This window comes from Narcine bancroftii, chromosome 6, assembly GCF_036971445.1.
Source record: "Narcine bancroftii isolate sNarBan1 chromosome 6, sNarBan1.hap1, whole genome shotgun sequence".
Taxonomy (NCBI): domain Eukaryota; kingdom Metazoa; phylum Chordata; class Chondrichthyes; order Torpediniformes; family Narcinidae; genus Narcine; species Narcine bancroftii.
The window spans coordinates 82,889,180-82,904,824 of record NC_091474.1 but is presented as its reverse complement, the minus strand read 5'-3'; the positions used below and the strand labels follow the sequence as shown (position 1 = coordinate 82,904,824).

The window sequence follows — 15,645 nt, the reverse complement described above, 5'->3', positions numbered from 1 at the left end:
TAAATATTACTTGTTTTAGAAAATATGGCGTTCATATTTACGAAATGTGGGTTTGTATGTTTGATGAACTCTCTGAAGACCTCACTTCTTGGTAACCTCCATGATGAGAATTTATGTAATAAATGCTTTATTCCCTTGGCATTTTCTGGTTCTTCTTTCTTCAGTCCCTTTTGTCTTTTTAGGGTTTTGTTGGGGGGGGGGGGGAGGTGGCAAGGGGAGTAGGATTTTTACTTTATATATCCAACATGTATAACTTTTTGAATAATTTTTGAATTTAATGCAATGTAATGTAATTAATATTGTGGTTTAAAATTTATAAATAAAATTCAAAAAAATTGTTTTCTTAAAGGAGAAGGATATTGGTTCATGAGGTAAAGGATTTTAATTCATGAGAACCATTAATCAAGAAAGTTGGGGGGGGTCAAGTTAAGTGACCAGAGACTTGGTGGAGCACCACTGGGGGGTGCTGATGTCATGGATTTTGGTGGTGATATTTAATTGTTTTTAAATTTAGACGTACAGCACAGTAACAACCCTTTCTGCCCATGAGCTCATGATGCCAAATTACCCCCAAATGACCTACAACCCCCGGTACATTTTTTTGAAGGGTGGGAGGAAACTGGAGCACCCAAGGAAAACCCATTCAGGTACGGAGAGAACGTAACGATAGCGCCAGATTGGAACTCTGGTCCTGATCGCTGTGTAACAGCGTTGCACTAACCACCAGGCTAACTGTGTCACCCCTCTGCTAACCATTACAGTTTCCGGAATTTTGGAAGCACATTTCCAAGTGAATTGAGAGAGACTCTTGTCAGGGGATAGACAAGGAATGATGAAGGTTTGATGTGGAGAAAGGGACATGTTTATGAAAGTGCACAGGTAGAAATGATGGTGATGGCTTTGCCTCAAGGTTGTGAGAAGAGTGAGACCAAGTGAAATGGTGCATGGATGTGGTTTGAACAGAGGGGGCTAATCTGTAAGAAGGGCAATGAGCTGGAGAGACCAGAAGGAAGGTGAAGGAAAACAGAGAGGGCATGTGAAGTTAGTTTCCCATAGCCACTGAGGGGGAATCTCGTCAATATTTCTCAGTAAGAACAGTTTGATGCCACTTGGGTGGGTAGGAGCAAACAATGCCTAGTATAAATGTCACGCAATGGAAACAGAATTTGATTCCGTCACGATGGACTGGTCATTTATCAGTTTGCATTCTCAATCAACTCCTTTATATTTTCAGCTCTCTATTGGCTCGTTAAATTAAACCTAAAAGTTTTAATAAAATGTGCATTGAAGCATTTACACACCATAAAAAGTGCTGACTTAACTTTTTGAGTTAATGTGCAGATTTTTTTAAAATTAAAATCAATATGAGAAATGGAGCAGCCACTGGAATATATATTTGTGAAATCTGCATTTATGACTTTGACTCTAGTTGCCATTTATTTTGGGACCCTAACAGCTGGAAAATATTAAAAGAAATATTTATTGCACTTCAACAAACATTATTTATTGAGGTCTTGCAAAAGGTGCATTATCACAGGTTGAATGCCTTCATTGCTGCAGCTTTGTACGATATTCTGGCTAGATTCTGTCAATAAATGGCCCTGATCCTAAAATGATTCATTGTAATCCATTGTAGTCATGAAGCCTTTTGCAGGAGATGTGATCAAACTTCCATCTCGTCTGGTGAGCGTTAGTGACTCATCGACTCTTGCAAGGAAAAATTGGGAATGTTTTTGATGTCTTGCAAAGTATTGCTCTGCTAGCCAAGCACCACCATTGTCTGACTGGTGGATGCTTTCAGTAGGATCTTGCTGTGTGCAAAATGGCTGCTATATTTGCTGATGTGAACTTCTGCATTCAGGAGACTGGGCTTTGAGACATTTGGGCATTGTTGGACAACTCTCATCCCTTGTTGATACATTGTCTTTCTCATCTTCACTGTAGGGAACTGAACTGAACGATGACCGGACACCTTCAAACGCTACCGTCTCCACCACATTTAATATCCTGGTCATTGATGTCAATGATAATCCTCCAGAGTTCAACCGGTCTGAGTACAGTGTCAGCATTACAGAGCTGGCCCAGGTGGGCTTTGCTCTCCCACTCTTCATCCAAGTGCAGGATAAAGATGATGTAAGTACCGAAGTACAGATTCATGATTCAATTCATTGTCGTGTCAGAAAGACAGTGCAATATTACAGAATTTTGTTTTACATCTGCCGTAAGGCGGACAGACTTGCCTTCGGCAGAGATTGTCTCCTACAGTCAGAGAAAGAAAAGCAAAAGATAATCCCCTCGGAGTCACCGAATGTCTGTGGGTTTGCCTCCATTGCTGCTGCAGCCCCCACAGCCACACAGAGTCCAGTCCAAACCATTGGCAACCCAAGCTCCAGATGTTTGACACGATCAGGAAGCTTCTTTTTCAATATTGCAAAAATTTTTCAACTTTTTTAATGTGAATTTCAATAGATATATTAATAAGAAAAGAAAGCATCCAGCACCCTTGGCATCCTCTCCATTCCAGCTCTGATACCTGGTACCCCTTCAGCCAGTCTCGAGCCAGTCTCTCGCAGTCCACAGCCCAGCTCATCAAGGTCGCAACTACTTGGGGTGTGGGTGTTGATCCTTTTTTTTTCATTCACTGCAAACGAGTCATTTACCGCCCTTAGCATTGGAGCATCCGAGTGCCGCACCGTGGTGAAGCTTGTAGATTTCTCCTACTCCGTCCCGGAGACAAAGGTTCAGTGCTACCTGAGGGCAGTTTGCACATCTCTCTTTGTCCACGCACCTTTCTTCCAGGTGTGGTTGGTAGGTTAAGTGACCACTGTAAATTTCTTCTTGCCTGTTGGTGAATGGTAGAACCTGGTTCAGCTGATGGGAATGTGCAGAGGTTAAACTTAGTGTAAAGTGAGTGACCAAAGGGCAGGTCTCTGTATTGTACATCTCTAACTTTATGGTTTTGTTAAGGACTGATATCTACATTGTGCCTATAACACAGAAGAATGTTAGTTATGCTTACTTAAAGGAGATAAGAGTGGATATGTAGAGGGGGGTTGAAAAGAGATGTCAGAACACTCCACAGGTCATGCATCACCTGTGGAGCCATGGACAGGCTGTTCTCTTCAACAAGGTTCAAGGCCCTCTGAAGTCGTTTAATGTCCAACTAATGTGAATTTATATTAGGATAATTAATCAAAGATTCGAAGATAATTCCCTATTTATTATTAGCAATGAAACCTTTTTTTAATCTTGCAAAATGATGGTGAGCACAATCCTGTCATCAGTCTCTTACCTTTTTGGTGTGTTCATCCCTCCATATTTGATTGTCCGGTTTTGAAAATGGTTCTTTCAGAAGCTTTTCACCTCCTCCAGGAGATGATGTTGCAGGGATCTATGAGAGTGAACCATCGTTACATCAATCCCATGGACAGAAGCCAGGTTAATTGACTTTCTCTGTTCCCCCACACAACTGTGTTGCAGCACTTTCTCACCTCCCAAATTCAAAAAACGTCACCGTCGGTCACTTCACCTCCCAAACTTCTACCTCCAATGCCAATCTCTCATCTACAAATTATAGTCCCACCTGCTGGCATTTGGCCAATATCCTTCTATCCATCTTATCTATATATCAGTGCAAATACTTCTTAAACATTGCAATAGCACCTGCCTCAACTGCCTTCTCAGACAGCTTGTTCCACCCTCTTTTTTTTTAAAAATTACACCTCAGTTTCTTATTAGATCTCTCCCCCCTCACCTTAAATGCTTCTACAGTGCCAGTGACTCAGGTTCGAATCTGGCCATGACCGTAAAGGAGTTTGTATGTTCTCTTCGTGACCATGTGGGTTTATCCTGGGTATTCGGGTTTCCTCCCATCCTGCAAAAGCGCACAAGGTTTATAGGTTAATTGGGTGGATGGGTCTCAATGTCGGAATGGCTCTGATTCCCCTACTTTGGGCAAAAGACTGCAATCACCTCATCTATTTTTCTCATGTTTATGTCTTCCTTGATGAGGTCATTCTTTATCTCCTGCACTCCCAGGAATTGATACATCTGCGAGTGTTGTTCATAGAGCAACTTTGGTCTGGAGAAATAAGCACATGGTTTCTCATTCAATCAATAAAGCAGGCTAAAATAATGCCAAGGAAAAATAAAATGATCCCCGTTCTTTTTTCCAACTTATTCAAAGCACAGTGTGAAAGCACACGGCCTTAGATTTGATAAAGGTATCAACTATATTATAATATGGCTTGGGATCCTGGTGGTAAAGTTGATTGAGTTACAACAGGCACTAACTAATTAGTCCAAACCATTTCCGTGTTAATTTGCAGGAAGTTGGGGAGACTGGTTCTCCCTGGGCCTTGTAGGCCACAGCAGCCCATCTGTCCATTTGTCCTCTGGAAATTTGTTTACAACATCTTTGTGCGTTCTGCAGGTACACATGAGCAGACTGCTGCAAGGAAGATTTAATTTGGCATTGGCTATGCCGTGATGTATCAAGGAATAGATTGAAAGGGGGGGAAATCAATGGCTTTAGTCATCAAGCAGAGATAAGCTTGAAACCTGTTGCATCTGATTGATCACTCCTGCATCTATCTGTATGGAGCTGGAGTGATAATTCAGAGGGTGACAGCAGGACAAGAGAAATAGTAAAACTGTAATGATTCTTTCACTCTTTAACTTCAAGAATAAGGCATGGACCTATGTCCGCATCACTGCCTTCAGCTGCTTCTTTTAAAACCCAGATTTAAAATGTGCAGGTTTCAAACCCAAAGGGGAATACTTCGTATTTTTTCTAAATTCCCAAATGTGACATATTGGGCTAAACTCTTTTTTTTGAAAAAAACAGTAATTACGATGCTTTTTTTGTGCAACATTTCTTGATTTTCCTTCTGCCTCTTTGAGTCCCCAGCATGATGAGCAGCACAGTTGGCACAACACTGTTACAGGGTTCGAATTCCGCACTGTCTGGAAGGAGGTTTTCTGTTCTCCCCTTGTGATGCGCTATCAATAACTCAAAAGACTAATGTTATGGAACTATAGGCTCTTAGTTACAATAAACTTGAAGGTCATCCTGTGCTGTGACCCAGGCTTTCTGGGGAGGAGTTATGATGTTGGAGCCTTTGAACAGGGTCAAGAGGGAGGAGTCACAGGACAGGGCAGAACCAGTTTAATGAGCAGATCACCACATTGAATCTGCGTGGATTTCCTCTGAGGGCTCCGGTTTCCTCCCACTGTTCAAAACGTACTGGTTAATTGGGTGTAATTGAGCGGCATGGGTTCATTGGCTGAAAAGGGCCTGTTACCATGCTGAAGGTCTAAATTTAAAATTTGTGATCCCAACAGATGGGAAGTAGGTGATCTGCCGCCTACACACTGTCGCTTTCCTCATGAACTTGCAATAGTGCACGTGCGATGCTCCAAAACCGTCCCTAATGGGGGTGGGGGGAATATCTGAGGGATGGATAGCTTCTTCTTCGGCCGCACATTGACTTAAACGACCATCAGAGCTGGAGGACGAGTGAGTGAAAGGTTTGATGAGGGAGTGTGAGTGAAGAGGAGCTTGCAGCAGGGATTTTTAGAGGAGGGTTTTGTGAGTGACTGGGTGGATGAATACATTTAACTGCGTGCATTTGATGGAGAGCCAATGTTTGAGGTGGGAGATTATTTAGGTGTTGGGGAAGTGGTTTAGATAGAATGGGAGAAGGCATAGGAACAGACGACTGAGGCTGCTATTGTATTCCATGAAGGGACAAATTAAAATTTAAAAAATTTGGACATACAGCAACAGTTACAGGCCATTTCGTCCCACGAGTCCATGCCGCCCAATTTACACCTCATTAACCTACATCTCCGGTAATTTTTTTTTTGAATGGTGGAAACTGGAGTCCCTGGAAAAAAAAACACACAAACATGGGGATAACATAAAAACTCCTTATAGACGGTGCGGGATTCAAACACTGGTCCTTTCCCAATTGCTGGCACTGTAAAGGCATTGCACTAACTGCTACGCCAACCATCAAGCGTAGGGTGACCACATCCCATATTTAGCAGAGGATCCTGAAGCGTCAACTCTTTCCTCTGTCATCATAGATGTTGTAAGATGTGATACTAAGAACCTTGGAGTCATACAGAATGGAACAGTCCCTTCATCCCATCTCATTGATGCTGACCAAGTTGTCATTCTGAGCTCCTCCTACTTGTCTATATTTGATCCCTGGCCTTCTAAACACTTCTTGAAGTCCAAATGTCTTTTGAACATCATAATTGAACACACTTCCACAGCTTCCTTGCCGTTTTTAAAAATTTGTAGCCATGCTGAGAATTCCCATCCCCTCCGCCAGGCCAGGTGGCCGACTCCTGCTCCTATTTCTTATGTTATTATGCATTTGGGAACTAGCCACACTTCCAAGCACATTGTGGACTCCAAGCCCTGTATTCTAAATTTCTACAGGCCCTTCAGCCCACAAAGTTTCTGTCAACCATCAAGCACACACCTTCATGAATCTTATTCTCCCCACATTCCCGTCACATCCCTCCCACAAGATTCTATCACTCTCCGACACAGGAATGACATGGTTGCGGTGCCAGCGACCCGGATTCAAATCTAGCTCTGTCTGTAAGGAGTTTGTATGTTCTCCCTGTGTCTTTGTGGGTTTCCTCCGGCTGTTCTGATTTCCTCTCACCCTCCGGAATGTACTGGGATTGTAGATTAATCGAGCAGCATGTGGGCTGAAAGGGCCTGTTACTGTGCTGTATGTCTAAATTTAAAATTCCACGGCCTGGCTTTGCTTTGCACGAGGGAGCCATTTCTAGCGGTTAATTAACCTACCAACTTGCATGATTTTGGGGCAAGGATGGAAATTGGAGCATCAAAAGAAATCCATGTGGCTATCAGAAGAATTCCACACTGACCAGCACCCAAGGTCAGGATTGAGCCCAGATCATTTGAGCTTTGAGGCAGGAGATCTTCCACCTTCACCACTGTGCGGCCCCAGATATGCTGAAGCAAAAAACAAAATCAATAAACACAGATAATCTCATCTGAAAGCCACCAAATAATGTTTTAATGACACTCCAGATGGATGCTGACTGAACCTTGCTCTGCCACCTGTTCATTTATGACACAGATCTTCATTAATGGTATTGGGAGGCAAAGGAGGGGTTTGGGGGTATGGGGGGGTTTAGTCTGTGTGTGGGACAGGTTGGAGGTGATGCAACATGGAAATTAAAGGGTAAACCATTTTATTATGGGTGAACTGTTGGTATTGGGTACAAATTAATTACAAATCAAAAGCTTTCAAAGTTCTGCAAGGCTGCTGAATTAGAATTTTTCAGTAAATTCTCACTCCTTTATGTGTAACCATGTTGAATGGCTTGCCATACATTTTCTGAGTGTGATTCAGACACAATTGTATGGGCAAGGAGTCGTGATTCAGCCTTGTCAAAGCAGTTGTTCTTCTCAAAAGGATGTTGGAGAGTCAGAGGGGTTTCACTGCAAATTGGGAATTACACAGTGACCTTTGCTGTGACAAGCATTTAGTTTGTTTCACTGTCAGACTAACATTTCCCAGCTGCTCTGGTGGGTTTTGTGTTACCAAATATTTAGTTCTGGCCTCTGGAACCAATCAGAAAACAAAGAAATCTTGAAGGTCCACCACTTGTGTAGATTGCCCTTTAGTTGAAATTAGGCCAGCATGCCATGCCCCTGTACTCCACAGTTTTAAATTTGTCTCAAACAATTCACATGTAATTAAAATACACATTCCAGATTTTATTAACGGTTATTTGTATGCATTTTGGTTTGACCATGTAGAAATTACAGCACTTTTTATACATAGTTCCCCCATTTCAAGGCACCATAATGTTTGGGACATTTGGCTTCACAGTTGTTTCTGGTGACTTAGATATATTTAATTGTGTAATTGGTACAGCTATGAGTGAGCTTGGCTTGCTTTAGATCATCTTTCGAGTCTGCACTTGCCATTTTTTAATGTGAGGGCCTGAGCTGTGCCAATGGAAGTCAAAGAAGCCATTATGAGACTGAAAAACAAGAATAAAACAGTAAGTGACATCGCTTAAGCCTTAGGATGACAAAACCCAACTGTTTGGAACATAATTAAGAAGAGAGCATAGTGGTGAGCTCAGAAATTGCAAGGGGAGACATGCACAACTGATGACAGAAGAATTCTCATCATAATGAAGCAAAATTGCCAAACACCTGTCAACAGATCAGAAACACTCTTCAGGAGGCACATGTGGATGTGTCAATGACTACTGTCTGTGTAGATTTCATGAACAGAAATGCAGAGGTTACACTGCAAGATACAAACCACTCGTTCGTCATAGAAACAGAATGGGCCAATTACAGATTGCCAAAAAGTATTTAAAAGAGCCTGCAGAATTCTGGAAAAAGACGAGATCAAGATTAACCTGATGTAACCACTGATGTCAGTAGCAATGTATAGACAGGTGTATAGAAAAATCCCTCCAAACTCATTGGACGGAGCTTCATCCTATAGCAAGACAATGATCCCAAACATTCCGCTAAAGCAACAAAGGAGTTTTTCAAAGCTAAGATCTGAAAGATTCTTGAATGGCCAAGTCAGTCACCGATCTAAATTCAATTGAGCATTCCTTCCATATACTGAAGAGAAAACTCAGGGAACAAGCCCTGAAACAAGAAGGAGCTGAAGTTGGCTGCAGTCGAGCCCTGGCAGAGCATCACCAGAGAAGATACTCAGCACCTGGTGATGCTTCTGAATCACAGACTTAAGTCATTGCATGTAAAGGATCTGCTACAAAGTACTAAATATGACAACTTTAATATACATGCCAGTGCTATGTCCCAAATATTATGGTGCCCTGAAATGAGGGGGCTACCTATAAAAAGTGCTGTAATTTCCACATGGTTAAAGCAAATTGTTGATAAATACCCTTGAATAAAATGTGGAATGTGTACTTAAATCACGTGAATTGTTTGATGATGAATTTAAAACTGTGGAGCACAGGGGCAAATAAGGGAAAAACTGTGTCATTTGTCCCGAACATTATGGAGGGCCCTGCAGATTTGTGTTGGTCTTTAGTGCATCTGCTAATTGTTTAAACAGGTTGAGTTTCATTTTAATCTCATTTTTTCAATCTTGTCTTTATTGACTCCCTCTTTTGCAACCTTACCCCACACTCTTTCACCCCCTCCGACTCGCACCCATGTGTGAAAATCCTATGGTTTTTGGCCTTGATCCTCCAGCACATACTCCCTCCCCCCAACCCTCTCTCCCACCCTCTCTCTCTCTACCCCTCTCCTTCTCACCCTCCCCTTTCCTTCTGTCTCTCCCTCTCTCCTCTCTCTCACACACACACCACCTTGATGGTAGTGGGTCAAAGAAACTCTGGTGGATGGAAAGGGTTTTCAATAATTCTAAGAGCCCTATTTAAGCAATGCTCCCAGTAAATGTTGTCACTAGAGGAAAGGGAGATCCCAGACATCTTCATGGCATCTTAACTAATTCTTCCTGGCTTTCTCGCCCACTCTCATTTGTTCTTCATTCATACATTCACTTCTTCCTTCGTGATGGCCATGACTTTTAGTCCAAGCTCATTATCATGTGACTGTACATATACAGCCAGATGAATCAGTGTTTCTCTGACCACTGTTTTTCTCTCTTTCTCTCTCTCTCTCCCTCTCTCTTTCACAATTGTTTGCTTCCATGGCATGCACACCCTTACCCTCCCCATCTCCTTCACGAACTCTCTCCAAATCCCCCTCCCACACTCTCCCTGCTTCCCAAGCATCAACTTCTCCCTGTCCGACACCCCACTCCTGCACATGTGCTCTCTTGCACGTTCATCTTCTCCCACTCTCTTTGAGCTCCACTTCCAGCTTTCCAGAATTCTGCCTGTCCTTTGTGTGTATGTGCACTGAGATTGACAAATCATCTCCTGACAGCCAGCTTACACCCTGCTGTTGATGAACTGAAAATTCCACATTGAGCAGCCTCTCGGTGGCCTGTGACGCCCAAGGCAGGAGGCCCTGACACATCCGAGTCACAGTCAGGCAGTTTAGCCATTAGTGGCATTCGATGCATGAAATTGGACACCATTTCCTGATGGTTTTCACTTGATTCCAAAGAAATCTGATTCAACACCATTGTGTTGAATAATTCTGACATTTAGTTCCTTTCCTCTGTCACCACTGGGCCTGTGGTTTGTGTTCAAGGTGTCGATCTTCCACAACTCTCCATGTCATCATAACCAAAGCTCAGCTTCATCTCTTCTCAGGTTCCCAACAGCATGTTTGATGTCCAGCTCCTTGGAAACAACTCGGATCACTTCACCATTTCGCCGACCTCTGGCCAGGGCCGGGTTGACCTGCGGATGCGAGTGGCTGTGCCCTTAGATTACGAGCGCATCGCTCACTACAAGTTTTCAGTAAGTTGCCTTGGTTCCATCTCACCCTGAGAGTCATATGGGAGAGAGGGAGAGAGATGCCCACATGCATTTAAGGAGGCAGCTCACTATTGTCTTCCTTCCTCTTACTGAGCTATAAATGCTGGCTGAACCAGCAACACCCAGAATGCCAAAGTATGAATGAAACAGGTTCATCATGAAGTGTCTTGAGCCTGATTCCGCCATTCAGTTGGCATCTGTGGTATGGGCAGAATCAGCATTTATTACACATCTGTAATAGTCTCCATCAGCACCATATCACGCTGTAATATTGAAAGACAGAATGGTATGGAACCACTACTGTCTCGTACCTCTAGTGATCCAGGTTCAATCCTGACTCTGTATGCTGTCTGTATGGAGTTCAGCCTAGATCATGGCACCGCCATGACCTCTGGTTATTCCAAGATCTTGTCAGATCTGATTCTGCACGGACGTGTCCAGATCTGGTTCCCCACAGATACATCCGGATCTGAGCTAGAAATTCTGCTTCTGATATCTTAATTCCTCCCTTCCAACATTTCAGTGGGAAAACGGGAAGCTGGAAGATGTAATTAACAGATGTTCTTGACTGGGATGATTCCAAACAAAAAGCTGCAGAGAGTTGCTCTTAAAACATCCTGGATCCAAACAGAATTGACCTGGTTTCCAGTGAAATTAAAGTAAAAAAATGTTAAAACACAATGCTGGAGAAACTCAACAGTGGACTTCATATAGCAAAGATAAAGATACATAACCAATGTTTTGGACTTGAACCCTTGAGGTATGAGAAAAATGTAGGCAGGTCTCCGAATAAAATAGTGGGGGGGCGGGGTGTGTGCATCTGGATTTCAATGCCTTTGCTTGCACTAGGCCGCCTCTGTCCTCCTGCTATTTGCTCCTCCATGAACTAACAACTCGGCAGGACCTGCCTACATCCGCGGCCACTCATCATTGAGGTCAGCCGTAACCGGCAAATTTCATCATTTCCACACCCACATTGCCTTCCTCTTGTAGAAGTAAGAGCCCGAACAATGTAATCTAATCAGGAATGTCATCTGAGCAATGCAATCATGGTTTGTTGCTGGGAAACCCCTGCCCAGTAAGTTAGTTTCTACCAGCCTGGAGTTCCCTCATTCAGGTGACATGCAAGAAAATGCCTGAGGAAAGGGGACCTAATTACATGATTGGTTCATGGTACGATGCAAATTGCAGATGAATATTGTGTAGCTGATTGGATGTTGGGCGCTATCAGTAGCCCCAATAATGACACAGACAAAGACTGAGGGGAACAATAGGCTTTATTGTACCAGAGACTGCTGCCCCGGGTCCAAGGCTAGGAATGAGCGGGAAGGAGAGGGGACTTGACCTTTATGGCCTGGGGTCGCATGGGACCTAAGGGAGGAGCCAAGGCAGGAGGACACCCGGCGGGTGGGCCAGCCAGTACGTATAATCATATCATGACATTCACCCCCTCTTTGAAAAAATGGGACCCACCAGAAAACAGACGGCAAAACTGGGGGGGATAACGGCAAGAACCATAACAATAATAATACCCTCAGAACAACAGCAGCAGTATTAACATTTATTACAAAGGGGCAGGAGAAGCAGATACCAGCTAGCGGTTGAGCCGCACGGGTGGCCTCCTCTGTCTGCCGAACTGCTGTGGAACCAGCATGTCCGTACAGTGCTCCTCCGGAGAGGGGACCGACGGGGGAGCATCCATTGCAGGGACTGTCTGGGATGGGGTGCTGGCGGTGAACTCTCAGAGTGCTGGTGGGTCCTCCGCTGCTGCATTGGGGTAGATGCCTGGATGTCCGGCTGCAAGGCAGGCAGCTCGGACTCCAGGGTCATACTTTGATGCAGCACGATTGTGACCGCGGTGTGGTCAGTAGCCAGCAAGGCAGTCTCAGGGTCTCCGGCCCTTGCCAGATCTCGCATTGGCTCAATGTCCTCGTGGCCATCCGGGTACCTCACAAATGCGTATTGAGGGTTTGCATGTATGAGGTGCACCACTTCAACCAGTTGATCCGTCTTATGGCCCCTGACGTGCTTCCGAAGCAGAACCGGCCCTGGGGTTGTCAGCCAGAGAGGGATGGAGGAACCATTCGCCGATCTCTTAGAAAAAGCAAAGAGGCATTCATGCGGGGTGGTGTTAGTAGTGGTGCACAGTAACGACTGGATGGTGTGGAGAGTTTCGGGCAGGACATCCTGCCAGCAGGACACTGGCAAATTTTTGGACCTAAGGGCTAGGAGTGTCGTCTTCCAGATGGTGCCATTCTCACTTTTCACCTGGCCATTACCTCAGGGGTTATAACTGGTGGCTATGCCTCTGGCCAAAAAGTACTGTCGCAGCTCCTCACACATGAACGAGGTCCCCCGGTCACTATGAATATAGTCGGGGTACCCGAACAGAGTGAAGATACTGCTCAGGGCCTTGATGACCGTAGCCAAGGTCATATCTGGGCAGGGGGGAATTTCAAAGGGGAACCTGGAGAATTTGTCCACCACTGTCAGGAAGTAGGCGCTCCTATTTGTGGTCGAGAGGGGGCCCTTGAAATCGAAATTGTGTCATTTGAAAAGGCGGGTGGTCTTAATGAGGTGTGCCTTTTCTGGCCGGTAGAACTGGGGCTTACACTCAGCGCAGATTTGGCAGCATCTGGTCGTGGACCGGACATCCTCTACGGAGTAGTTTTTACGAAATGGTACAACCTCGTGACTCCGGGGAGACACAGATTGTTGTGCAAGATCTGGAGATGGTCGAGATGCATGCTGGCGCATGTCTCTCGTGATAGGGATCGGTGAGGGGGGGGTCATTGAGCTTACCCGACCTGTACAAGATATCATAGCTGTAGGTGGATAATTCAATTCTCCACCTCAGAATCTTGTCATTCTTGATCTTACCCCGTTGTTTGGCACTGAACATGAGGGCCACTGCCCTCTGGTCAGTCAACAGGGTAAATCTAGGTAGTGCCACCAGTGGCGCACCGCCTCAACAATAGCTTGAGACTCCTTCTTGACAGAGGAGTGCCGGAGTTCGGGACTGTGGAGGGTGCAGGAAAGAAATGCTACCGGCTTGCCTGCCTGGTTTAATGTGGCGGCCAGTGCGAAATCGGAGGCACCACTTTCCACCCGAAAGGGGACGGTTTCATCCATGCCATGTATCGTGGCCTTTGTGATGTCTCTTCGGATTTGGTCAAAATCAGCCTGTGCCTCCTCCGATAATGGGAAGGTGGTCGTACGGATTAGGGGTGGGCCTCATCGGCGTAGTTGGGCACCCATTGTGCATAATATGAGAACAACCCCTGGCACCTCTTAAGTGCCTTCAGGGTGTTTGGGACAGGGAGCTCCATGAGGGGTCGCATGCGGTCAGGGTCGGGGGCAATGACACCATGTGCCACGACGCATCCAAGAAGGACCGGGCGCTCCACGTTGAACACGCACTTGTCCTTGTTGTACGTCAAATTGAGGGACTTAGCCATACACAAGAACTTTGTGAGATTAGCGTTGTGGTCTTGCTGGTCATGGCCGCAGATGGTGACATTGTCTAGGTTGACGAACGTCATGCTCCTCCACCATCTGGTCCATTACTCTCTGAAAAGCAGAAATACCGTTAATAACCGCTAGAGGCACCTGCAGGAAGTGGAAAAGTTTCCCATCCGCCTCGAAACCTGTATAGATTAAATCGGCTGGACAGAGGGGGAGTTGATGGTAAGCCGACTTGAGGTCAATGGTCGAAAAAATTCTGTACTTGGTGACCTTATTGACCAAGTCGGCTATCTGGGGTAGAAGCTATGTGTCAACTGGGTGAAGCGGTTGATGGTCTGACTATAATCAATTGCCATCCTGGACTTGCCCGCACCTCTGACCACGAGGACCTGCGCTATCCAGGGACTGGCACTAAGGGCTATGATCCCCTCCACTAGGAGTCGATGAACCTCAGCCCGGATGAACTGCATGTCCTCCGAACTATAGCGCCTACTCTTAGTGGCGATCGGTTTGCAATCCGGGGTGAGGTTCACCAACAGTGACGGGGGGGGGGGGGGGCACCCGTAGAGTGGTAAGTCCGCAGGATGGAGCTGGAGACTGGGTGCTGAGGCCGCAGGATGGTGCTGGAGGCTGAGTGCTGGGATCACAAGGTGGTCCTGGGACTGTTGTTTGTGGACAATCAGCAGTGGATGGGGCCCCCCGAATTCCATCATCACGCTCTTGAACTGACTCTGAAAATCGAAGCCCAGGAGGATCAGCACGCAGAGGCAAGGCATAATTAACAATACAAAATTGTTACAACATTTCCCCCCCCCCACCACCACCACCATCAGCGACACTACACAATACCCCCGGATACTGGTCTGTTGATCCCTTGCAGCCATTGAAACCATCCTGGTCATGGTCGGACCGGGAGAGAGAGTCTCTAGACCACGGTCGGGGTACTCAAAACTTTCTGTGCTGTCGTTATCAAAAGGACAGTTCATTTTATGCCCATTCACCTTGATCTGCATCATGGAGTTCGAGATCGGGTGAGGACTGGCTTGGTTCAGAGACAACGATGCCAGGATAGGCATCCCTTCCTCCTCATCATTGGTGGGGAGGCCTTCCCAAGATGGCGACCTCCATGTTGACCACGCAGTATTCAATAAGAAGGCGGAAGTGGAGTCATGGCGGTTGGAAGTGACGTCATAAGGGTGGTAGGCCAAGGCGCTCCCCTTACCATGCACGCAGTCAGTGGTGGAAGCTCCTCTGGAACGCATGCTGCGCTGCTCCCGGACTGCAGTCGGGACCTGCAGACCTTCTGGTAATGGCCCCTCTTCGCGCAGCCCGAGCACATAGCCCCCCTCGCTGGGCAGATGCGTCACAAATGCTTGGACTGCCCGCAGAAGTTGCATCTCGACGATGCAGTCGGCATAATTGCAGCCGCAGTCGTGTCAGTAACACCCGATGCTGAGTCCCAGGCCGAAGGCCCTCATGGTAGAACATACAGAGATGGCCCGCTTCTGCCCGCGATCGACACCACGTGGCACTGGGCCAAGTCTCAAGTCCTGATCAAGTCAATAGCCTCTTTGAGTGGGAGTGGGTCCTCTTTGAGGAGTTGTTGACGGATATAACCCAACCTTAGACCCGACACGCAGGCATCTCGAATCAGTTCTTCCACGCACTGGGTTAGTGATATAGTGGCCGTGGGTTCCCCCAAACAGTCTTTTCTCAGTGTGACCAGGGACCGGA

At 45.9% G+C, this 15,645-nt stretch overlaps 1 protein-coding gene across 13 annotated transcripts in view; it reads left to right on the top strand.

The window, feature by feature from the left end:
- Positions 1 to 15,645, top strand: part of cdh23 (cadherin-related 23) — an 874,975-nt gene that overhangs the window by 326,081 nt on the left and 533,249 nt on the right. For all 13 annotated transcript variants that reach the window (XM_069885557.1, XM_069885556.1, XM_069885568.1 and 10 more), the window contains 2 exons: positions 1,945 to 2,133; positions 10,279 to 10,428. In XM_069885557.1, the coding sequence (XP_069741658.1) occupies positions 1,945 to 2,133; positions 10,279 to 10,428 (339 nt within the window). The remainder of the gene's footprint in view (positions 1 to 1,944; positions 2,134 to 10,278; positions 10,429 to 15,645) is intronic.